The sequence below is a fragment of the Suricata suricatta genome, chromosome 6 (assembly GCF_006229205.1).
Source record: "Suricata suricatta isolate VVHF042 chromosome 6, meerkat_22Aug2017_6uvM2_HiC, whole genome shotgun sequence".
In the NCBI taxonomy this organism is placed as follows: domain Eukaryota; kingdom Metazoa; phylum Chordata; class Mammalia; order Carnivora; family Herpestidae; genus Suricata; species Suricata suricatta.
The window spans coordinates 11666991-11690959 of NC_043705.1; the positions used below are offsets into that span (position 1 = coordinate 11666991).

General features: G+C 42.4%; 1 protein-coding gene across 4 annotated transcripts in view; it reads right to left on the bottom strand.

Annotated features, from left to right (window-relative positions):
• Positions 1 to 18679: 18679 nt before the first annotated feature.
• YTHDC2 (YTH domain containing 2) overlaps positions 18680 to 23969 on the bottom strand; it is a 67386-nt gene continuing 62096 nt past the window's right edge. For 3 of the 4 annotated variants that reach the window (XM_029941600.1, XM_029941599.1, XM_029941601.1), the window contains exons 28-30: positions 23096 to 23278; positions 21812 to 21903; positions 18838 to 21723 (exon numbers count right to left, since the gene is read on the bottom strand). In XM_029941600.1, coding sequence (XP_029797460.1) covers positions 21823 to 21903; positions 23096 to 23278 — 264 coding nt within the window. In that variant the 3' untranslated portion in view covers positions 18838 to 21723; positions 21812 to 21822. Of the gene's footprint in view, positions 21724 to 21811; positions 21904 to 23095; positions 23279 to 23969 lie in introns of all 4 variants that reach the window. The other variant, XR_003909667.1, reaches the window with a different exon arrangement.

A 23969-nucleotide genomic window follows, 5' to 3' on the forward strand; every position in this document is an offset into this window, starting at 1 on the left:
CCCGGAGGTCACCATTTGATGCCGAACTTAGTGCAGACACCCGATCGGCATAGCGCACTACAGCCCAGAACTCCTGGGCTCAAGCGATCCTCCTGCCTCAGCCTCCCGAGTAGCTGGGACTACAGGTGCGCACCACCGCGCCTGGCTCAATCTCCCTCTTTTTCTATCTTCAAATCAAGAATTCAACATTTCCTCGGGACAGAAGAGCAATGATAGTTATCACATTTTCACAATGACTTTCTTGATCATTTAAGGTCAAAACCACTTGCTTTAGAATATCTCTGCCACAACCTTCATTTTCCTCTCTTAGTTTTTGGGTTTCTTTCTTTTTTCCCCCCTTTCCATAGAAACCTGGGCTTCACATAAAGTCTATTCTTATGAAACTGAGGAATCCGCTGTTATGTGAACCTACTGGTTCTGTAAGGGTAGTTTTTACAGTCCTGGCCACTCTTATTCTGGGAGCACGTTACAAACATTGGGTAGCCACACGACCCCTTTCAACTTCATCATCCTTGCCATCTTTTGGAATAGAAATGTGTCCCAGTCAAGGTTCTCCCTATTTCTCTCTGATGCACCCATGAGATTAATCCATCAAGTTAAAGATTACTAGTAGAACTCTTTCCAATCCACTAATTTCCACTTTTGAGATCTGTCCCTTCCCAATATTCAAAAATACAGGAGTCAGCTGAGTATTCTTCTTCAATTTGGTTCAAATGATGTTGTATCTAGAAGATACCCTTTAACCTGTGACATGGCGTTTAGCTGTTTCCTAGTTTCATTATAGATATTTTCCTCCTATGTTCGATACATTTTATTCATTTCTGTTGTTTTCAGGGACAGGAATAAGGTAAACTTGCTCTTATTTAATTATCTTTCCAGAAATTTCTCTAATTTGACTATTTAAATCCTTGATAAAATATTGAATATTCATCAAATTTTGATTAAATATTGTATATTTAAAAGGCAAAGCCAGGGAGTCTGGGTGGCTCAGTCAGTTGAGCATCTCACTCTTGATTTCAGCTCAGGTCTGATATCACAGTTCATGAGATCGAGCCTCACATCAGGCTCTATGCTGACAGCATGAAGCCTGCTTGGGATTCTCTCTCTCTCTCCCTCTCTCTCTCTGCTCCTTCCCCACTTGCTCTCTCTCTCTCAAAATAAAAATCTTTTTAATTTTTTAATGTTTATTTTTGAGTTAGAGAGAGAGAGAGAGAGAGAGAGAGAGAGAGAACATGAGCAGGGGAGGGGCAGAGAGAGAGGGAGACACAGAATCAGAAGGAGGCTCCAGGCTCTGAGCTGTCAGCACAGAGCCAACATGGATCTCGAACCAATGAACTGAGAGATCATAACCTGAGCCAAAGTTGAACACTTAACTGGCTGAGCCACCCAGGTGCCCCCAAATACATATTTATTTAAAAATTAAAATAAGTATATAAATAGGCAGAGCTATATGCTACTGAATATCAAGAAAAGACACGAAAAATGCAAACACCTAAAACCTCTTCTGATAGTCAACTTTGAGAGTACTTACCGATGCTTTGTTCAAGTGTGAACCTCTGACACAGACTTGAGAAATCAAGTCACGCACTGGCTTACCAGGGGTACTGGTCTCCTCTGCAGTGTGCAGGGACCCTGTAGGAACACAGAGGTAGCATGAAGGGTCACCATTCTACTAGAATATTCCATAGATAACCATCAACAACTGGTATGGTTAAGTAGGCAGATTAGCTTGAACTGTGAGCAGGAACCACAAATGAGTGCTTTGCATGACATCTAGTAAGAACTATTGGACGAGCAGCAACAATACCTTTCTGGAGCATGAATTTCATAGTTACACCCTGCTTACCAACTGAACCTGACCCACAGTATTTAGCAGTTCCATGACCACATGGCCTGGGTCATCAGACTACGCCATAACCCTTGTCACAGTGGGCTCCTTGCTCCTCTGCATGTCCCACAAACATCCCTCTACCTGAACTTTTCCATTTCTGCTCGTCAATGTTATACATTCTTCCAGAACCAGCTCAAATGCTTTCCCCTCCACTAAGCCTTTATTGTTACTTCCTCTAGTCAAAGTTAACCTTTCCCTACTTTGCATCTCTGTTTTACTATCTGCCCTATATCTTCATTCATTCAATAATCAGTACTCAGCACCTATGACTGGCCAAGCCCCATTCTAAGGAGTATGGCTACAGCACCGAAAAAGGCACAGCTCTTGCTCTAGGAGTTCATATCCAAGTGGATGATACAAAGTAACAATCAAACTAATTTCCTGTCAAGTGCAATGTGATGCTGTGAAGAAAAAATTAAGCTAGGTAAAGGGTAAGATGAATAGAATGAATGACCCTGGAAGGGGTCAGGAAGACTTCTCGGAGTAAGTGACATTTGAGCAGAGGCCCACACGGAGTGAAGGTGTGACCACGGTAAGGGGAGTAGAGAGCCTCTGGGGCAAAGAGAAGAGTTGCAGAGGCCCCAAGATGGGAATTCAATGCTCAACTTACTTAAGGAACAGTTAAGAGGCTCAGTCAATTGAGCATCCAACTCTTGATTTCGGTTCAGTTCATGATCTCACGATTCATGGGATTGAGTCCCACATCAGGCTCTGTGCTGACTGTGCAGAACCTGCTTGGGATTCTCTCTCCCTGTCTCTATCTCAGCCCGTCTCCCACTCTTACGTGTGCACTCACTCATTCTCTCTCTCCCTCTCTCTCTCTCTCAAAATAAATAAACATTTTCTTCAAAAAAGGGAACAATTAGAAGGCTAGTGTTGTCTTGGATGGTGGGGGAGACAGAATGGAAGGAGATAACCTTTAGGAAGGCCAAGTGGAGTAGAGTCCTGTAGGCCATAACAACTTTAGGAACTGCTCTGGACACCTCATTGTCCTCTTCGTGGGTGAACTCCCACCACCCCCATGTGACTCTGGTGAATCTCCATCTCAACGCCCTGCTTGCTCCCCAGGTCAGGTCTCCTCTCACCCAGTCCACAGTGAGGAGGTGGTCCTGTGACCTGAGCGGGGTCTAAGGTTTCAACAAATGCCTTGCCACCTCGTGCCAGAGTCTGTGTGCACCCCACTCACCTCTGCCAATAGGAGTTCTTATTGTGAGGCAAGTCATGCGTAACCCAGATCCAGAGTCTTATCCCAGCTTTTGCATTTTGGGGTCACTTCTGGTGCCAAATGTCACAGGTTGGGTCTGACTCTGAGGAGAATGGCCTCTAGGAGTGTTCTGGCAATGAACACGTGAAAGGGGGAAGCAAGGAAGCAGAGCTGGTCAAAGGAGGGAGAAGATGACCCACGATGCGGTCCCACTGGTGTCTCTGTGCTCCCCATAGGAAATCTTGATGCTGGGTTGACCATTCGGAGTTATCTTGAGTTGGGACAAGAGAGCTGAGCCTTTCGGCCCCAAGCATCAATCAGTCACCGGAGATGGGTCGCCCTGGGAAGGGGACATGACTTGGGCGATGCAGTTCTGTTCAGCTGAAGCTGGAGACCTGTGAGGGTCTGACATCTGAGGACCTCTGCCAGCAGCCCACCCAGTGTGGGGGAATAAGTTGTTCCTTCCCAGTGGCACACATGAGTAATGAATCATGGTGTCCATCACAGGAATTACGACTACCAGCAAATCATAGGTTCTTATGAGAGTGTTTTAAAGCACACATACATACATAATAAAAATGTCAATGTTCTGGGGCACCTGGGTGGCTCAGTCAGTTAAACGTCTAACTCTTTTTTTTTAATGTATATTTATTTTTGAGAGAGAGAGAGAGACAGCGCGAGCAGGTAAGTGTCAGAGAGAGAGGGAGACACAGATCCCGAAGCAGGCTCCAGCTCTGAGCTGTCAGCACAGAGCCCAAGGCAGGGCTCAAACTCACTGAGCCACCCGGGTGCCCCTAAGCATCCAACTCTTGATTTTGGCACAGCTCATGAGTTCAAGCCACACATTGGGGACCCAAAGTGACATTACAGAGCCTGCTTGGGATTCTCTCTCTCCCTCTCTTTCTCTCTCTCTCTCTCTCTTAAAAATAAATTTAAAAATTTTTTAAATGTCAGTGTTCACCTATTAGGTAAATGCCTAAAGACTGTCAACTATAAAACCCTTAATTCAACTTAGCATTGGGGTAGGTTCAAACAGAATGAGAGACTGAAGTACCTCACATTAAGCTTGGCACTCAGTATACATTTTCAAACTAAGTGTGATAAAATGTGACCATTAATGATCTGGTTCGAAAATCTACACAGAAATCCAGCACCATAAGCAGATGTTTGTGAGGAAAGTCAGACTATAGACATTCAGTGAAGCTTCTGGCTGAACAAGTTAGGGAAAGTCAGGGCTTGGACTGATAACAGGTGGAAAGAATGAAGAGATTGTAAGGAAGGGTCTGTTTACAAAGGAGGAGGCAGAGTTCAGGAAACACAAGGGAGAATGAGGCACCCCAGGACTAGTTGAAAGATACTCCCGCCCTTAGGCCTGATGGAACAAAGGAAAGGAAGAGAAGTTACTAGAAGCCAGAAAGTCCTAGCTGTGGCAGAGAGCTGCCCAACAGGAGCTATGGCTTTTAGTAGCAGATTGAGGACACAGCCAAGCTACCCAGTGACCCAGCGGACAGTGATGCAGGGAAAGAAGTTCTCCAGCTGTCTCTTCTCTCACCTTCCCATCTCTCATTGGCCAAACCCAACAAGAAGTCAGAGTAAAGGGGCATCAGTGTGGCTCAGTCGGTTAAGCCTCCAGCTTCGGCTCAGGTCATGATCTCATGGCTCTTGCGTTCAAGCCCCACATCAGGCTCTGTGCCGACAGCTCAGAACCTAGAGCCTGCTTCGGATTCTGCATCTCCCTGTCTGTCTTCCCTCTTCCCCACTCCCTTTTCTCCCTCTCCATCTCTCTTTCTCTCTCAAAAAAAAAAAAAAAAAAAAGAAAAAGAAAAAAATTTTAGAAGAAGTGAGTGCACATAAAAGTCAGCATCGCAGGCACAGTTAGAAGCGTGGGTCTGTAGGGACACATGGAGACCATTGCAGCAGCCTTCGCCACAGCTTGCTGAGATGTAATACTTGACACTGAGTTTTAGACATAGGTAGGTACACGTATCGGTGCAGATGAAAAGGTTGCTGTTGTTCTTAAGGACCCTTTATTGATTCACATTGTTAGCTTTGGTGGGAAGAGGTATGAATGGTGAGCACTTGGGTTCTTCTCTTGGCTGGGGTGGTGCGGCTGAGGAACTTGTCACAGACAGAAGGGATCTAGAAACAGAGAACAGGGAAGTGGAGGAGACAGGAGGAGGAGGAGGAGGAGGTAGAAGGAGAAGGAGAAGAAGAAGAAGAAGAAGAGGAGAAAGAAAGAAGGAAGGAAGGAAGGAAGGAAGGAAGGAAGGAAGGAAGGAAGGAAGGAAGGAAGGAAGAAAAGGGAAAAGGAAAGGAAAAGTAAAGAAAGGACAGGAAAAGAAAGAAGCACATCTTTGGAAAACAGGTGCGTCCAAACCCTTTTTGGGGAGAAACGTAGAAGACTGCCCCCCGGAGAGTTGGCTAAAGCACATGCCATGCCGCTCCTTGTGTCTTTGTTTAGTGATCTGTACACAAAGGACGCTTCAGAGAACCTGTCCAGTCACTTTCCCAGAATGGTCTCCACATTTGACTTGGGTTTTTCTCTCTCTTCCGGTCTAAGGAATCCAAACGTCAATATTTCCCTCGTGTGCACTTCCCTTATGCGCTGTCAGTACTGCTTACACATATATTTGTCGGGTCACCATTGGCTCTGGAAAGAGCATCATGCACATAATTGAGATATAAATGTCTAAAGCCGACCAGGGAAGGGGGTAGGAGAGGGTTGGTCACAAGGAAGAAGCTGCCCAAATTCCTTCCTTAACTAAATAAAGCCCCCGTCAGCAACACCACCAGCTCTCAGGGTAAAGGGCCAAATTTTATGCCAGGACTGTAGCTGAAATATACAAATGTCTCAGAACCAAAGAATCTAAAGTCTACAACCAGCACCACCCCCGTCCCCCCGCAGCTGCGAGCCTATCTTTCAAGTACACTTTGATAGGAGGAGAGCCCCAACACCAAAACTTCTGACTTTTCAAAAGGTCTGCTCCCGGTCAAAGCTAACCCTTAACCTTTTGGGCCTCAGGTTGTCTATCTGCAAAACAATTAGACTGGACTACATGATTTCAAAAATTCCTCCAAACCTAAAATGAACTTGAGAACTTGCCACCATGCTTTTTCCACTCAAGAAATTAATGAACCTTGTTATTGGGGTTTGAAAGTGTGTACAGCAGCACCATCTAGTGGACAAATTATAGTAATACTAGCGGCGGGTGAGACCAATGAAATGAAATTTCACAAGGATAAAGCAATTATGTAGAACATTCCAGGGAGGGTTTCTTTTTTTTTTTTTTTTTTTTTTTTTTTTTTTTGGTACATTGTGGGCCTCTTAGAGAATCTTACAAAAGTTATGAACGCTCCTACCACCCAACAATGCAAAAGGCACACATACCAAAAATTCTGAGGGCATTTTGTGGGAATACATGGCCTTCCCCAGCTCTGCCTCAATAGTGGATGGGCCACAGTTTGAGAACTTCCACTGTAGGGACACGTGGGTGGCTCAGTCGGCTAAGTGTCCAATTTCAGCTCAGGTCATGACCTCATGGTTCGGGAGTTCAAGCCACACATCAGGCTCTGTGCTGACGTCTCGGAGTCTGGAGCCTGCTTCCGATTCTGTGTCTCCCTCCCTTTCTGCCCTTTCCCTGCTCATGCTCTGTCTCTCTCTCTCAAAATTAAATCAACATTAAAGAAAAAAGGAACCTCCACTGTACACATTATTAGGAAAGCAAAAATGATCCTATAATCATCAGGAACCAATAAATGCTGTAAGAGATCTACGATTTTTTTTTAACATAACCATAAACCAAACCTCCTTTTTAAGTAGTCTCCATGCCCAACGTGGGACTTGAACTCACCACCTGGAGATCAAAGGCCATGCACTCCCACATTCTTTTTCCTACTGCTTAGCAGGAAGGGTACCCACTTGCCTAGTCACTTGCTTCCACCAACTCTGATTCTTGACAGCATGTGACAAAGATACAGAGGAGGCTGGAAAATCGTCGAAAAAGAAATGAGAACCTAGCATAGGCAGCGTCCGGCAGCGGCAGAGCCAGGGGTGAGGTCCTGACCCTGCCTTTCCTATTTCCGCCTACCCCTGCCTGTTTGCATTCCTCCTTCTTCAAACCCATCAATTCTGGAAGCTGCTTGACACCCGTCCAATAAAGCTCTTCACCACGTTAGGTCAGAATGCGTTACTTACAATTAAGCAACACCAAAGGTTGTGATTGATACATACACCAAATTCATAGGGCTGACCAAAAGGGTAACCTTCCTCAATGCCACATACTTCATCATTTACTTAACAGCACTTTTAACTTAAAGCAAAAGGCCAAAACCTGATTGAAATCTCCAGAAGCCACGTCTTCTCTAAAGATGATCAAAGTATTGGCAGTACATTATAGGTGTCCTTCTCTTATAAGATGGCCCTACATCATGCTGTTTATACAGCCCTCCAAGAAATCATTTCTTGTTCTGATATTTTCCCCTACATTTCACACTAGAATTTGGTTTGATATAATCTCAAATCCTTTATGGAATAAGACAGAGTATTTTGTGCATTTATATACTTACATAAGGGTTTCTTTCTGATGGTTGGGGCAACTGGCTGGCTCAGTCGGTTGAGCGTCTGGCTTCGGCTCAGGTCATGATCTCGCAATCTGTGGGTTCAAGCCCCGCGTCAGGCTCTCTCCTGACAGCTCAGAGCCTGGAACCTGCTTCAGATTCTGTGTCTCCCTCTCTCTCTGACCCTCCCCTGCTCACGCTGTCTCTCTCACTCTCTCTCTCTCAAAAATAAATAAAACATTAAAAAAGAATTTTTTTAAAAGAAAAAGGTTTCTGATGGTTAACCAGGATAAATTAAGAGTGGATGAGACATGTTCTTAGATAAAAAACTTGTAACTATAGAATTGTTTTTTAAAAATTATGGCCAGGGGCACCTCAGGGGCTCAGTCAGTTAAGCACCTTATTGTTGATTTCAGCTCAGGTCCTGATCTCACAGTCCATGAGTTCAAGCCACACACTGGGGTCCGTGCTGATAGTGCAGAGCCTGCACTCTCTCTCTCTCTCTCTCCCTCTCTCTCTCTGCCCCTCCCCCTCTCTTTCTCCCTCAATAATATTTTTAAAAATTATGGCTGCATGGAAAAGAAAGAATCACCAACAGTAAAAGTAGTTTTTTGTTTTTTAAACCCAAAGAGAATAGGCCCTATTTTCTTTGAAGATGATCTTCTTGATGTAAAAATACATTGTAAAACATTTACCCAGGTACAGCTAAGACCATTTCCACACCCAAATCATTCTGCTTAAGGAACCATATGCTCCACTGCTGGCTAAGTACACTTTAAAATAATGTGATATAATTGCTCATACCCTATCATCTAGTAATATCACTCCTGGGTATATGTCCTAATGAAATCATTTTTAAAATAAAAAAATGTTTGCATTAATCCTAGGAAAAAAAGACCAAATTAGGGATTTCATTATAATAAATATAATATATATATAATAAATGTATTAAATATCACATAGCCATGACTATGAATGAATCAGAAGTCTGAAATAGCATGGGGGCAACATTACCATATAATTTTAAGTGAAAATAAATAGAATAAAATATTACACCATGCTAAAAAGAGACTGGGTAAAATTCATATTCAATAATGAATCTTTCTCATCGCTATTTTCTTTATTGCTCTAATTTCTTTTTTTTTTTAAGTTTATTTATTTATTTTGAGAGCCACGGATACAGAGCAAGTGGGGGAAAGGCCAAAAGAGAAGGAGAGAGAATCCCAAGCAGGCTCCGCACTGCCAGCAGAGAGCCCAATGCGGTGCTCGAACTCGGGAACTGTCAGATCATGACCAGAGCCAAAGTCAGATGGCTAACCCACTGAGCCACCCAGGCGCCCCTGCTCTCGGTAATTTCTTAAACATTTATTAAATTCCTGCTAGGCATTGTGCGAGAAACTCAGTATATAAAATCAAAAGGTTCTCCACCTCCAGGGAGCATCTGGTCTGTGGACAGATGAGGAGAAGGCAGGACAAGAAAACAAGGAATATGATTACTACAATGAAAATATGCAAATTATGGGAGGAAACTAGACCAGTACCTAGGAGCAGAATGTTTCTAATGCTTTTATGTGTATGTTTTACTTTTTCAGAAAATGCCCAACTATTTTCTAAAGTAGTTCTATCATTTAACATTCCCACCATCAGGGGGTGAGAGGTCTAGTTCTTCCACATCGTGGCCAACACACTAGTCACTCTAACAGACACGCAATGGTATCTCGTGAGTTTTAGCTTGCATTTTCCTAATGCCTAATGGTGTTGAGTATTATCTCATGTATGTACTTGTCTTCTGTATGTCTTCTTTGGTGAAGTACCTGTTCAACATGGCCCAGCTTTTTAACTGGGTTGGTTGGTTGTTTTCTTACCATAGTTTTGAGAATTTTTTTTAGGTATTCTGGATACAAGTCCTTTATTAAATGTGTCTTCCAAATATTCTCCTGCAGCCTATGGCTTGGGTTTCATCCTATTAACAGTGACTTTTGAAGAACAGACATTTTGGGGTGCCTGGATGGCTCAGTCAGCTAAGCGTTCAACTTCAGCTCAGATCATGATCTCATGGCTCGTGAGTTCGAGCCCTGTGTTGGGCTCTGTACTGACAGCTCAGAGCCTGGAGCCTGCTTCTGATTCTGTGTCTCCCTCTCTTTCTGCCTCTCCCATGTATGTGCACTCTCTTTCTCTCTCTCTCTCTCTCTCAAAAATAAACAAAGATTGAAGAACAGAAGTCTCAAATTTTGATGAAGCCAAATCTATCCTTTTGTTCTCCCAGAGATAGTGTGTGTAAGAAATACCTATATAAACCAAGGTAAGATTTTCTCCTAGACGTTCCGTAGTTGGAGCTCTTACCTTTAAGCCAAAGATCGATTAGGAGTGTGTGAGGTAGGGGGTCTAAGTTCGTGACTTTGCATATGGGTAGACAACTGTTCCATCACCGTTTGTGGGGGGGGGGGGCTATGCCTCCTCCATCACATTGCCTTTATGACTTTGTTTTAAAAAAGTCAATCGTCCACAGATGCTGGGTTTACTTCTACACTCTCCATTATGTTCCACGGATCTGTTTGTCTATCTTTATGCCAAAAGCAAGCTGTATTGTGTACTGTAGCTTTGTAAATGTTGAAATCAAGAGGTGTGAACCCTCCTAAATGGCTCTGAAAAAGAGTTGTTTGGTCTCTATTGATCCTTTGTGTTTCCATATGAATTTTGGAATCAGTTTGTTGGGGTCCCCAAAAATAAAAAGAAGAAAAAAAGGTCGTCAGGACTTTTTTGATTGGGGTTGTATTAATCTATAGATTTGGAGGAGAATTTACATCTTAATAATACTGAGTCTTCCAACTATAAACATGGTATTTTTTTAGGCCTTCATTAATTTCTCTCAGGAATATTTTGAGTTTTCAGTCTATAAGTCTTTTAGGTAGATGATATCTTTTATGTTATTATAAATGGTACTGTATTATTTGAATTTCCAATTGTTGCTGTTATATAGGAATTTAAAAATATTTTGGGGGCACATTGAGCTTGTATACTACAACCTTGTTACACTCACCAATTAGTTCTAGAAAGTTTTTTAGAGAGAAAGTTCCAGTTTTGGTATTGAATAGCTAATAATTTTACCTGCCCCTGAATTTTCATTCTGGTAAGATTACTTTGATATTCCTTTAGAGAATCATTTCTCTCCTATTCTTTTTAAACTTTTTTTTTAATGTTTTATTTATTTTTGATACAGAGAGAGACAGCATGAGAGGGGGAGGGGCAGAGAGAAGGTGACACAGAATCTGAAGCAGGCTCCAGGCTCTGAGCTAGATGTCAGCACAGAGCCCGATGCGGGGCTCGAACCCACGAACATGAGATCTGACCTGAGCTGAAGCCGGAGGCTCAACTGACTGAGCCACCCAGGCTCCCCTTCTCTCCTATTCTTGATCCATGGGTTTGAGGTGAGCATTTACTATACACTTGGCCAATTACCACAGTGATGGTAGACTAGGGTGGAGGTAAGCACATGACCAACTGATCCAGTGAGTCAATCTTGGAACTTATGGGAAAACACTGCTTTTTCTAGCTAGTTCAAAGCTGGACATTACTCATTTCCAACTCAAGACCATTGTGGTCAGGGTTCACATTTTGTGGCACATGAATTCTTTTAAATTCGTGGAGATTTTAAAACAAAACTACCTGGGGTGCTGGGTGGCTCAGTCAGTTGAACATTCGACTCTTGATCTCAGCTCAGGTCTTGATCTCAGGGTCCTGAGTTCAAGCTCCACCCTGGGCTCTGTGCTGGGCATGAAGCCCATTTAAAAAAAAAAAAAGTTTTTAAAATAAATAATAGTGATGCCTGGGTGGCTCAGTTGACTAAGCATCCAACTTCGACTCAGGTCACGATCTCATGGTTTGTGGGTTCAAGCCCCACATCGGGTTCCAAGGCAGTGCAGACATGCTTGGGATTCTTTCTCTCTCTCTCTCAAAATAATTTTTTTAAACATTAAATAAATGGATAAATAGAAAATTGCCATATTGATTCACCAGTCCTACCTCTATGTATATGTCCAAAAAATTGGAAATCAGGATCTCAGAAGGATACAGGCTTTCTATGTTCAGTGCAGCAGTATTCAAAATAGCCAAGACATGGAAACAACCTAAATGCCTATCAACGAATAAATGATCGAGAAAATGGGCCACAAAGATACAACGGAATGTTATGCGCCTTAAAAAAGAAAGAAACCCTGTCACACACAACAGTATGAATGGAGAACTTTATGCAAAGTGAAATAAGCCAGTCACAGGAGGACGAAGAGTGGGTCATGCCACATACGTAAGATATCTAAACAGCCCAAATCGTAGGAACAGAGAAGAGCAGTTGCCAGGGATTAGGGAGAGGGGGAAAGGAAGGGTTGCTGTTCAAAGGGTAGAAAGTGTCGGTTATACGAGATGGTACAGTCTAGAGATCAGCTGTACAGCCCAGTGGCCGTTGTTAACATTATTGTGCACTTAAAAATTTGTTAAGAGGGGGGCACCTGGGTGGCTCAGTCGGTTGAGTGGCCAACTTGGGCTCAGGTCATGATCTCGCAGTTTGTGGGTTCGAGCCCCATGTCGGGCTCTGTGCTGACAGCTCAGACTGGAGCTGCTTCGGATTCTGGTTTCCTTTCTCTCTGCCCCTCCCCTGCTTGTGCTCTATCTCTCAAAAATAAATAAATGTTAAAAAAAAATTGTATGTGTTTAAGAGGGTAGATCTTCTATTAAGTGCTCTTGCCACAATAAAATGTTTTGAAAATTGTTTTATGGCCCATGAAACAGTCTATCCTTAATGTTTTGTATCCATTTCAAGAACGTGTATTCTGCTGCTGTTGTAAGGTAAATCCGACCAAATTGGTTGACAGTGTTCTTCAAGCCCTCTGTTCTTTTCTGTTTACTGCCTACTTTTTCTATCACTTACTGAAAAAGGGGTATTGAAATGTCCAACAATAATTGTGAATTTATCTGTTTTTCCTTTCAGTTCTATCGATTTTTACTTAAGTATTTTGAAGCTCTTTTGTAGATGCCTAAGTGTTTAGGATTATTACGTCCACTGACCCTTTTAATCATGACTAAATGACTGTCTTCATCCCAGATTCTATTCTTCCCTCTGAATTTTTCTTTGTCTGATATTAATATAGTTATACTAGTGTGTCTTTTCTTTTTTCATTAATGCCAGCAGGGGATAACTTCTTCCCATTTTTTTTAACTATTACCTTATTAGTGTCTTTATACTTGAGGTACATTTTTTATAGGCATTCTGTAGTTCAGTGTTGAAATTTTTATATCCAGTCTAACAAGCTCGCCCTTTTATTTTTATTTTTTATGTTTATTTTTGAGAGAGAGAGAGAGAGAGAGAGAGAGAGAGAGAGAGAGAGCGAGCATGTGCCTGTGCACACCAGTGGAAGAGGGGCAGAGAGAGAGGGAGACACAGACTCTGAAGCAGGCTCCAGGCTCTGAGCTGTCAGCACAGAGCCCAATGCAGGGCTCAAACCCACACACCGTGAGATCGTGACCTGAGCTGAAGTCAGACACCCAATTGACTGAGCCACCCAGGCGCCCCACAATCTCTACCTTTTAAATGGGATTTTTAAATTCTTTTTAATTGATTAAGCAACCTCTCCAACCAATACGGGGCTAAAACTCACGGCCCCAAGATCAAGAGTCACATGCTCTTCCAACGGAGCCGGCCAGACATCCCTTAGTTTAGACATTTAATATGGTTTTTTATTTTGTTAGGTGTGCATCTACCATCCTGCTACTTGTTTTCCTTTTGTTCATTATTTTTGTTTCTATTCATTTCCATTTGTTCTTTCTTCTGCCTTCTTTTGGATTTTTACAAGTCTAGCTGGTGGCAACAGGCACCATTCCCTTTAATCCTTTCAAAGTTTTTCCCCCCCGCCCCTTCCTGCACAAGCACAACAGATCACCGCTCTGCTGCATATTCTGGGGAGACCATCTACACATGTCTGGGGTTCTCTCTGGAAGCAGTCCTCCCTGTGGTATTCTGCTCTATGACCTTGAGCTGTTTGGTTTCTGCACGATCAACTCTGTCTCAACTCAGGGCTGGCACGTTCTGCTTCACCTCCCCCTCCATGTGTCATGGCCTGGGGACTCACAGGCGGCAGGCTCGGTGGCTCCGTCTCTCACTTCCCAGGAGTCACTGTCCTTCACTGCCTGATGTCCAGGACCCTGAAAACCTTTTCATATATTTGTTTCATATACATGTGAATATATATATATATATATATATATATACACACACATACATATATGTTGTTTCAGGCAAGAGAGTAAATCTGGTCCATGTTATTCCATTTTAGTTAAAAGTCCAAGTCCTAAAGAATGAAATCTGGCCATTTGTAGGAAAGTGGATGGACCTCGAGGATGTCATGCTAAGCGAAATAAGTCAGGCGGAGAAGGACAGATACCATATGTTTGCACTCATAGGTCTAACAGGAGAACAGGAGAAACCTAATGGAGGACCAGGGGGAGGGGAAGAGGGAGAGAGAGTTGGGGAGAGACAGGGACACAAAACCTGAGAGACTATTGAATGCTGAAAATGAACTGAGGGTTGAAGGGGGAGGGGGAGGGGGAAAAGAGGTGGTGGTGATGGTGGAGGGCACTTGTGGGGAAGAGCACTGGGTGTTGTATGGAAACCAATTTGACAATAAACTATTTAAAAAAAAAAACACTCCAAGTCCTTGGGGTGCCTGACTGGCTCAGTTAATGGAGTGTGCAACTTCAGATCTCTGGGTCATGAATTCGAGCCCACACTGGGTGAAGATTATTTAAATTAAATTAAATTTAAAAAACAAGTGCAAGTCCTCACTACCCCACTTTAATTGCTCTAGGGACACCTGGGTGGTTCAGTCACTTAAGCATCGACTCTTGATTTCAGCTCAGGTCATGATCTCGCAGTTTATGAGTTCAAGTCCCACATCAGGCTCTGTGCTGACAACTCCGAGCCCGCTTGCGATTCTCCCTCCCCTCCTCTATCCCCCACTCTCTGCCCCTCTGGCGCTCACTTGCTCTTTCTGTCTCTCTCTCAAAAATAAACTTTAAAAAAATGTTCTAAAAGCACCAATAATCAAGACTACAGTATTGGTGAAGGGACAAATACATAGATCAATGGGACATAATAGAGGCCAGAGATAGAGCCAAACGAACATGGCAAACTGATTTTTTACAAAGATGCAAAAATATCTCAATAAAGAGCTGTCTTCTCAACAGTGGTGTTGGACCCATAGGACATCACATGCATAAAAAGGAACCTCAACCTAAATATCACAACTTGTACAAAAGTTAACTCAAAAGTGGATCATGAATCTAAATATAAAATACAAAATCACAGAACTTTAAGAAACATAGGAGAAAACCTTCAGAGGTACCTGGGTCGCTCAGTCACTCAAGCCTCTGACTCCTGATTTCAGCTCAGGTCATGGTTGGTTGAGTTCAAGCCCCACATCGGCCTCTGTGCTGACAGCGTGGAGCCCGCATGGGACTCTCTCACACTCAAAATAAATAAATAAATAAATAAGCAAGCATTAAAAAAAAGGAAGAGGAAAACCTTTAGTGACTGGGGAAAAGCTTCTTAAACATGACACCAAAGTCACGATCCATAAAAGAAAAAAAATTGCTAAGTTGTAGTTCGTCAAAATTTAAAACTATGAAAATACTGCGAATCTACGAAAAACTACACAAACTACTGAAGAGGATGAAAAGACAAGCTACAGGCAGGGGAAATATATTTGCAAATCACATACTGGACGAAGAACTCGGACTCCAAATGCAGCGGGCCTCCGCAGCCGCAGTTCCGTACGTGTGGCCTCAGTGCACAGGCAGCCGGCCCTCCTTCTCGGCACCGTCACGTCCGTAGCTGCCCAATGCTATGTCCCAAGGCCTCCGTCATTCCCCTCACCTCATCCCATCACGCGGGCACTTTATCATCTCACATCATCACAAGAAGGGTGAGCACAGGACAGTAAGATAGTTTGAGACCACATTCACGTAACTTTTATTACAATAAATTGTTATAATCATATTTGGCTAGTTTTTGTTAATCCCTAACTGTACCTAATTGAGAAACTAATCTTTATCAGGGCACCTGGGTGGCTCAGTCGGTTAAGTGTCAATTTTGGCTCAGGTCATAATCTCCCGGTTCATAGATTCGAGCCCCATATTGGGCTGTGTGCTGACGGCTCAGAGCCTGGAGCCTGCTTCAGATTCTGTATCTCCCTCTTTCTCTGAGCCTCCCCTGCTTGCACTGTCTCTCTCTGTCTCTCAAAAATAAATAAAAAACATAAACATAAAAAATGAAAAAAACTCATCTTTTATCATAGACGTGTACGTAGAGGAAAAAGCACAGTCTACAGGGTTCAGTGCAATCCATGGTCTCAGGCGTCCACTGGGAGGTCTTAGGATGTAGCCGCACACACACAGGGGAAGTACTGCCTACAAGGAACTCCCCAAACTCAACGGTAAGAAAATAACCAACTTCATTCTAAAATAGTCAAAATTTAGGGCGCCTGGGTGGCTCAGTGGGTTCCAACCTCAGCTGGAGTCATGATCTCACGGCTCTGTGTCCTGAATGGACTGAGTGACATAATAAGCATGTGAAAGATACTCAGCATTAGTAGCCATTAAAGAGATACAGCCTAAAACCATGGTCAGATACTGCTGCACATCTCAAAGAATAATAAAAACAAAAGATATTGACAACAAAATGGCTAAAATATAAAGCATAAGAGGGGCACCTGGATGACTCAGCCGGTTAAACATCTGATTCTCGATTTCAACTAGATCATGATCTCACAGTTCATAGGTTCAAAGCCCCATATCAGACTCGGTGCTGACAGAGCAGAGCCTGTCCCTCCTGATCTCTATCTACCCATGCTCCTCTCTCTCTGTCTGTCTCAGAATAAATATTTTATTTTTTAATCTTTTTTAAAAATGTTTTTTATTTATTGTTGAAAGACAGAGACAGACAGCATGAGCAGGGGAAGGAGAGAGAGGGAGATACAGAATCTGAAGCAGGCTCCAGGCTCTGAGCTAGCTGTCAGTACAGAGCAGGATGCGGGGCTCGAATCCATAAACCATGAGATCATGACCTGAGCTGAAGCTGGACACTTAACCGACTGAGCCACCCAGGCACCCCTCAGAATAAATACAAAAAAAGAAAAAGAAAAGAAACAAGTGCTGGCAAGGATGTGGTGAAAAAGTAAACCTCTTGCACTGTTCGTAGGAATGCAAACTAGTGCTGCCACTCTGGAAAATATACGGAGGTTCCTCAAAAAATTAACAGATTACCATATGATCTCGGAATTGCACTACCGGGTATTTACCCAAAAAATACAAAAATGCTAAAATGTACCTCTATGTTTATTGCAGCATTATTTAAAATGGCTAAATTATGGAAGCAGCCCAAGTGTCCCTAAACTGATGAACAGAGAAGTGGTATATATACACAGTGGAGTGTCATTCATAAAGAAGAATGAAATCTTTCCATTTGCAACAACATGGATAAAGCTAAAGACTTTAATGCTAAGCAAAGTAAGCCAGAGAAAGAAAAATACTATATGATCTCACACATAAGTGAAATTTAAGAAATAAAACAAGCAAACGGAAAAACAGAGTGAGCAAGGGAGAGAGAAACCAAGAAACAGACTTTTAACTATAGAGAACAAGCTGATGGTCACATCCAGGAAGGTGGGTGGGGGGCAGTGGGTGACAGAGGTGGTGGGGATTAAAGAGTACACCTACCATGATGGAAAAAACAAATAAAAAGAGATGAAGAGTCTGTGAACACACCCTTCTTAGATATATTGGATTACCTCTGGCAGGTGTGTCGGTCTAAACTGAATTACAGTATACTAGTATTTATGAAGTCTCCACACCAAATGGGAAAACCTAACGTGCAGAATAGGCACTTTGTAGGAACAGTTAGCTGTTCTTCAGTGGAATGTAGCAACAATATAATACAATTGATGTGTATTTTCGACTTAAAAGGAAAAAAAGAGATCCTGACAATTCTAAGTGTTGTCAAGCACGTGGCACAACGGGAACTCTACACTATTGCTGGTAGGGATGAGAAACAGTAGAGCCACTCTGGGAAATAGTTCGGCAGTTTCTTATAAAACATACACTTACCATATCTTCCTGCAATCCCAGTCCTGGGTATTTATTCAACAAATGGAAACATATTTTCACACAAAAACCTGTGCACAAAATAGCTGGTTATGTAAAATCACACATGTGTATAGTACACAGGTCCATGGCTAAGAAAATTGCATGTTCTACACAACAGAATACCACCCAGCAATAACAGGAAATGAACTTTGATACACACAGCTGGGATCAATTTCAAAGGCATTAGGCTGAGTGAAAGAAGCCGGTCACTGTATGATTCTATTTATATGATATTCTCAAAAGAACACTAGAATGTCTGAGAACAGATCTCAGGCTGGCCGGCATCATGGGTGAGAGGAGGCTAGAACTACAAAGGGCCGGCAGGAGGCAGTTTTAGTGGTGATGGAACTATATCCTAATTGAGGTCAAAATTTCATAAATCTGTGTGTCAAAATTCAGAGCTGCACATCTAAAAACGTTGATTTTACTGGATGTTAATTCTAAAAGTTAAATAAGCTTTAGGGGCGCCTGGGGGGCTCAGTCGGTTTCTTGATTTTGACTCGGGTCACAATTTCACGGTCTGTGTGTTTGAGCCCAGCACTGAGCTCTCTGCTGAAGTGCAGAACCTGCTTAGGATTCTCTCTCCCCTCCCCTACTTTCTGTCCATCCCCTGCTCTCACTCTCTCTCTCAAAATAAAATAAGATTAAAAAAAAAAAGTTAACAAGCAGTACGCCTGGTGGCTCGGTCGATTAAGTGTCCAACTTTGGCTTGATCCCACGGTTTGGGAGTTCGAGCCCCACATCAGGCTCGTGCTGACCTTGGAGTCTGCTTCAGAATGTTTCCCTCTCTGCCTGCCCCTCCCCAGCTCACACTCTGTCCTGCTCCCTCTCAAAAGTAAAAACATCAAAAAAAATTTTTAATAAATAAAAAAATGAAACAAATAAGCTTTACAGAAAACTTCGCAGTAAACGAACACTACAAGGTGACAACCAGTTGGCCAAACGAAGGTTCTAGGAAGATCGTTCCCGGCAGAGTCAACAGCTCACACACGTCTCTGGGCTAGAACACAGGTGTATTCAGGGAACAGTGGGGTGTCGGTGTGGCTGAAGGGGGACAAGGAGAGGAGCTGAGACCCTGAGATACAGAGGAGCAGACCACATAGGGGTCTGCACTACGGGAAGGACTCTGGCTTTGGAGAGAAATGGGGAGCCACTGCAGGGTTTTGAGCAGCCGAGTGACGCAAACTGAATGTTCCTAAAAGGAACGCTGGTTTCTGTGTGGAAAAGAGACTGGTGGCAGTGGGGAGAGGTCGAAGACGGAAGACAAACCTCAGGAAGTGATTTCAATAAACCAGGTGAGAAGGACCTGGCTCAGTCCAGAGTGGGCGTGACCGACGTGGGGAGAAACGGTCCAAGTTTAGGTCTGTTCATTTTCTGGCCTGAGCATCCCTGAGGCTGGAACCGGCATCAGCTGCAGAGAAAACAGCTCTCAGGGGAACGGGGCGTAGGAAGGAACAATAGTGGCATTTTGAAAACGCAGAATTTGTGGTTTTAGGAGACGGCCCAGGGGAAATGTCACCTGTGGCTGGGAAGACCAAGGCACACCCAGCGGCCCTGGGCACTCTGAGTGCCCGGAGTGGAGCGTGGTGGGGCACGGCGAGCACCTGCGCCCCGGGAAGCTCACGCAGACTGGCGGGTGCCGACGCTTGTCACTCGTCGGTTCCATGTGCACTCGCAGTATTTGTGCCCAGGAGCGGATCCAGCGGGGAAGCTCACCTCACTTAGTCCTCCAGACTTTCCCTGCTGCGGGAAGTAAGATTTCATATGGTGAAGGGTGAGCCTCTGGGGACAACTTCTTAAATTCTCAAATTCGGTCTTTTCTTGAAGTACACATTTGGGATGATTCCCTTCTCTGCACCAATCTCTGCTGTAACTGGTGGAGTGAGGCCGGGGTGTTCAGAGGAGACAACGGCACGTGACCAAAGTGCAGTGTCCTGACTGAGAGCACGAGGTGAAGGGCGGCCTGGTTTATAATGTGCAGGAGATTTTATATGGAGCACCTCCTGAGCTTTTTTTCCATCCCCCTTATGGTAATGGGACAATTTTTCTCACAAAGGAGATACTGATGTGAAATCATCACCTTCTATATATCAGTTTAGTACTCTTCAAGGTGTTTGAAATTCATTAATATCTTACGGGATACTATTTATAAGCCCTATTATAGAGTATCAGAAAAAACAAGACCTAAATAATTTAACAGAATTTCACTTAGTAAGTATATTTAAAGTTCATCTCTTCCAAAAAACAGCATTTTAATTACATCCAAATTGTGTTCATTTTAAATATCAACAAACTCATCATTTACACACAGGGCTATATATTAGAAAACAGAAGGAAATTAAAACAAGTTTTATTTTTTAAAAGTTCTTGCTTCCAAATTTAGAATACCATAAACTGCTAAATATATACCTAAACAAATTGTATATACATTATCAGAAAAAAACACAAGTTGCCCTAATAGGAAAAAAAAAACTGTAATACACATATAGCAGGACATAATTTACATAGTCTCGATTTACAGGTGCATCTCAAAGTATAAAACAAACCAACAAAAAGCCAGGAACAACAAACACAGGCAAAAATCACAGCTGCCATCCTAAACTACTGCACCAACACACGCTTTCCAAGAGAAACAAGGGTTCCCCGATATCTTATGTTGACCCACAACTTCTCACTTCTTTGTTCTCAAATGCAGAAGCAAAAGCCTTAAGAGTTTTCCTCTTGTCTTTAAATTAGACTCATTCTGGTATTTCCTCAATAACTCAAATATATCATGAGAAGTGCTATAGAAGCTGTTCTATTTTAAGCTCGATAAACAAGACATTACTTTCATTTCGTATTTCTCTGTACCTGTATTTCCCTTCAAAATGCCTCTGGGGAAACTTTACAGACAGTGGTGGTACAAAGATCACATCCTCCTGAGACGACAAGGAGACAGGACAGCCGGCACCACCACTGGTTTACCAAAAATTACCCCCATTATTAAACTGTAACTGCAAAACAGTAAGAAATCCAAAAACGCAGGCAGCCTGAAAAGTTCGGGAAAGCATGTCGAATTGTGGTGTGGCTTTCATCTGAGACACACACGCCAGCCAGGCTCCTGCTGACTGTTGGGCACTTTTTGTAACAAGTACAATTTGTTTAGTTTTTTAACTTGTCTAAACTAATTTTCCTTAGCCCAAACAGAGAGGTCGTAATTACCATGCTCATGTGAGAGAGGTGAGGGGGTAGGAGGCAGGATCAGGAATAAAACTAAGCGCTAAATCTGATCCAAGCGAAGACAGGGAGGAACTCTGATTTCCTTCAGATTTTACTGCACTTCATAATCAATGCAAAAAGGATATCTCTCCATTTCTTTTTCTTAATGTAGCTCAAGTTTAAAATGGTAGAATGAGTAGTGATTAATCATCACACACTATTTTTAAAAGGGACATTTTTAGAACTGGATTGTTTTTTAATGACAAACCTTAAGAGTTAACTCTTCTAAAATGGTGCTGAGAGGTACTGATACATTCAGGCCCTTCTTAAAAGTAAATAATTACTTTGCATATAAAAAAATCATCAATAAGAGTTATAAGTCACTATTTTCAACAAATGAAATATTTAACTTCAAATTAAGTATGTCTTTCAAGTAACTGTTGTGTCAAATAATGTAACTACTACTATTTTATTCAAGTATAAACATATAATTAACAAACATTACATAATCATTCTTTATGATCACTACAAAAATTTAAATTACCCTTTTCTCTTTTATATGAAGACAGTGGTTCTAAAGTAACACTAAGCCAGAAAACCCCATTCATTCATAACACACATCTATCTCCACCTCAGTTTTTAGAAGCCAGTGCATTCAGTGGTGCTTCTGTAGCGAAGAGACCTGAAAGAGTTAAAAAAAATAAGTAATTTGAAAGATGTCCTTAACATTCATAAATACTGCCAGGACTCAAAGTCAAGTATAGTGTAACCTGAGTTCAGGTCAGTCGGTTGTGGCTTTTTCTCCCGACGGAAGGCGTTCCCATAACTGGAGCAACTGTTCACCAACCTGAGGCTCGAGCTCCTAGACAAACCAGAAGTCAGAATAAACACAATGGTAACTGGACTGAATCCTTTTTAATCACCAAAACATATGCTGATAAAAATGCAAGAGAAGCACTTTAAATTTCATTTTTCTACCAGAACATGGTAAAATCAGATGGGCACGCAATGCCTTAATTCTATGCGCTCAGGTTTGTGAAGTTCACTTCCAGACCTCCAGACCATAGTAAGCCTGCAAACACAGCAACTGTTTGTGACAAAATGGTAAGAGATCTCCATGGAGTTCTTCTGGAACTTTTTTCTATGTGGACATAGTGAATTTTGTTTTCAATGGAGATTTACCAAAAGCACTCCACTTCAACTTTCAAAGGTTTGCTGGGAAACCTAGCATATTTGATGTTTGGAGGGGTTGTTAAGAAACTATCATGAGTATGTAACATTCTTACCTTAGGAATCAGGCTTATTTCAAAATCCTTAGTATAGAATAAAAACTAAAATATTCTGGTACAACTGAAAAGAATTTCATTTAGAGTCCTCTTGTGATATGATGTGCATTTAAAAAGAACCCAAACACTTTTCATACGGTGATTTAAAGTGAACCACATTGGCCTAAATAAATTATTAGGCATGTGACCTTAGAATAGCTTCTCCTGTCTATTTCTCCTACCAAAAATTGAGCTAATAAAGCAATATGCGTTAAATTAGATGACCTCATGGAAAGCAGCTAGCACAGCAGTCCTTACATATGTTAATTCCCATCCCCTTAACTAGCTTAAAATACATGTCAGCATCATGGTGAAGGCAAAGAAACATAACAGAAATAAAATAAGCCACAAAGATATAAAAAGGCTGTTTTGATATGACATCATTAGTTGAAGGCACACAGATGTCAGATGCTGTTGTTATCCTTGCGCTCTAGTGAGAGGATCTCAGAATTACACTCCGTTGTGATCACAGCTTCAGTTACTAAGACAACAGGAGCCTCCGTGAAGTAACTTATGAGAGACTTTATACGTAATGACTGACGGAGAGAAGCCAAATTTACAAAATGTTAAGAAAGCAATGAGCTCTGTCAGAACCAGCGGGAGCCACTACCTCCCGTGTGCACACGGAAGGTACAATCGTACTCTTCCGTATCCTCCAACGGATCCCTGCGTGACAGCAAAACCAAACCAAAACACCGTGGAAGCCAACCAGGAAAGGCCGCCGCACACCTGCCCATCTCTGCTGATCTGCACTTTCTTGTTGTCGTTCCAGGGGTTGAGCAGGTGGTGCGCACACTGGAAGGGAAGGCTCTCCTTCCGGACCCACTCCACCTTAAACACGCCTCCCAGGCCGGCGGAGCCCCAGTCCTGGCTCTTCTCCCTTCCGATCTCCGAGGACATCCTGGAAAAGCCCTGCAGGTCCAAGGAGCGGGGAGGGGAAGGGAAAGGACGATATGAAAACGTCTGACTTCGATTTATCTGAGAAAGCTCTCTGTTGTTGTTTTTTTAATTTTAAGGTAAAATGTAATATAAAAACAACAGATATCTAACAAAAACAAAGAACTTGTTGGTTTTTATAAAAAGAGGTATTAGCACATTTCTAGCCTTCTAACATAATTTCAGTATGAACAGATATTTTCTAAATAATGTATTATTCCATGATAAATGGATATAATCTAACCTATAAGTTTTTACTTCCAAATATTATACATCAAGTCAAGGTGAGTTAAAAAACACACTCAAGGGGCACCTGGGTGGCTCAGTCACCTGAACGTCCAACTTCAGCTCGGGTCATGATCACATAGTTCGTGGGTTTGAGCCCCACGTCAGGCTCTGTGCTGACAGCTCAGAGCCTGGAGCCTGCTTTGGATTCTCTTTCTCTGCCCCTCCCCTGCTCACACTGTCTTTCTCTGTCTTTCAAAAATAAATAAATATAAAAAAAAAATTTAAAGAGAAAAAAAACACTCAAGTTTCTGGCTTGTCAAATTCTAAATTCCTTCCCTATTTAAGTAAACGTTTCACCAAAAAAATCAAGCTTCTCATTACTCTTAATCCACCTGAGAAACAGGAAGTCTTCAGAAGGAGAACTGGTTGATCTGCAGAG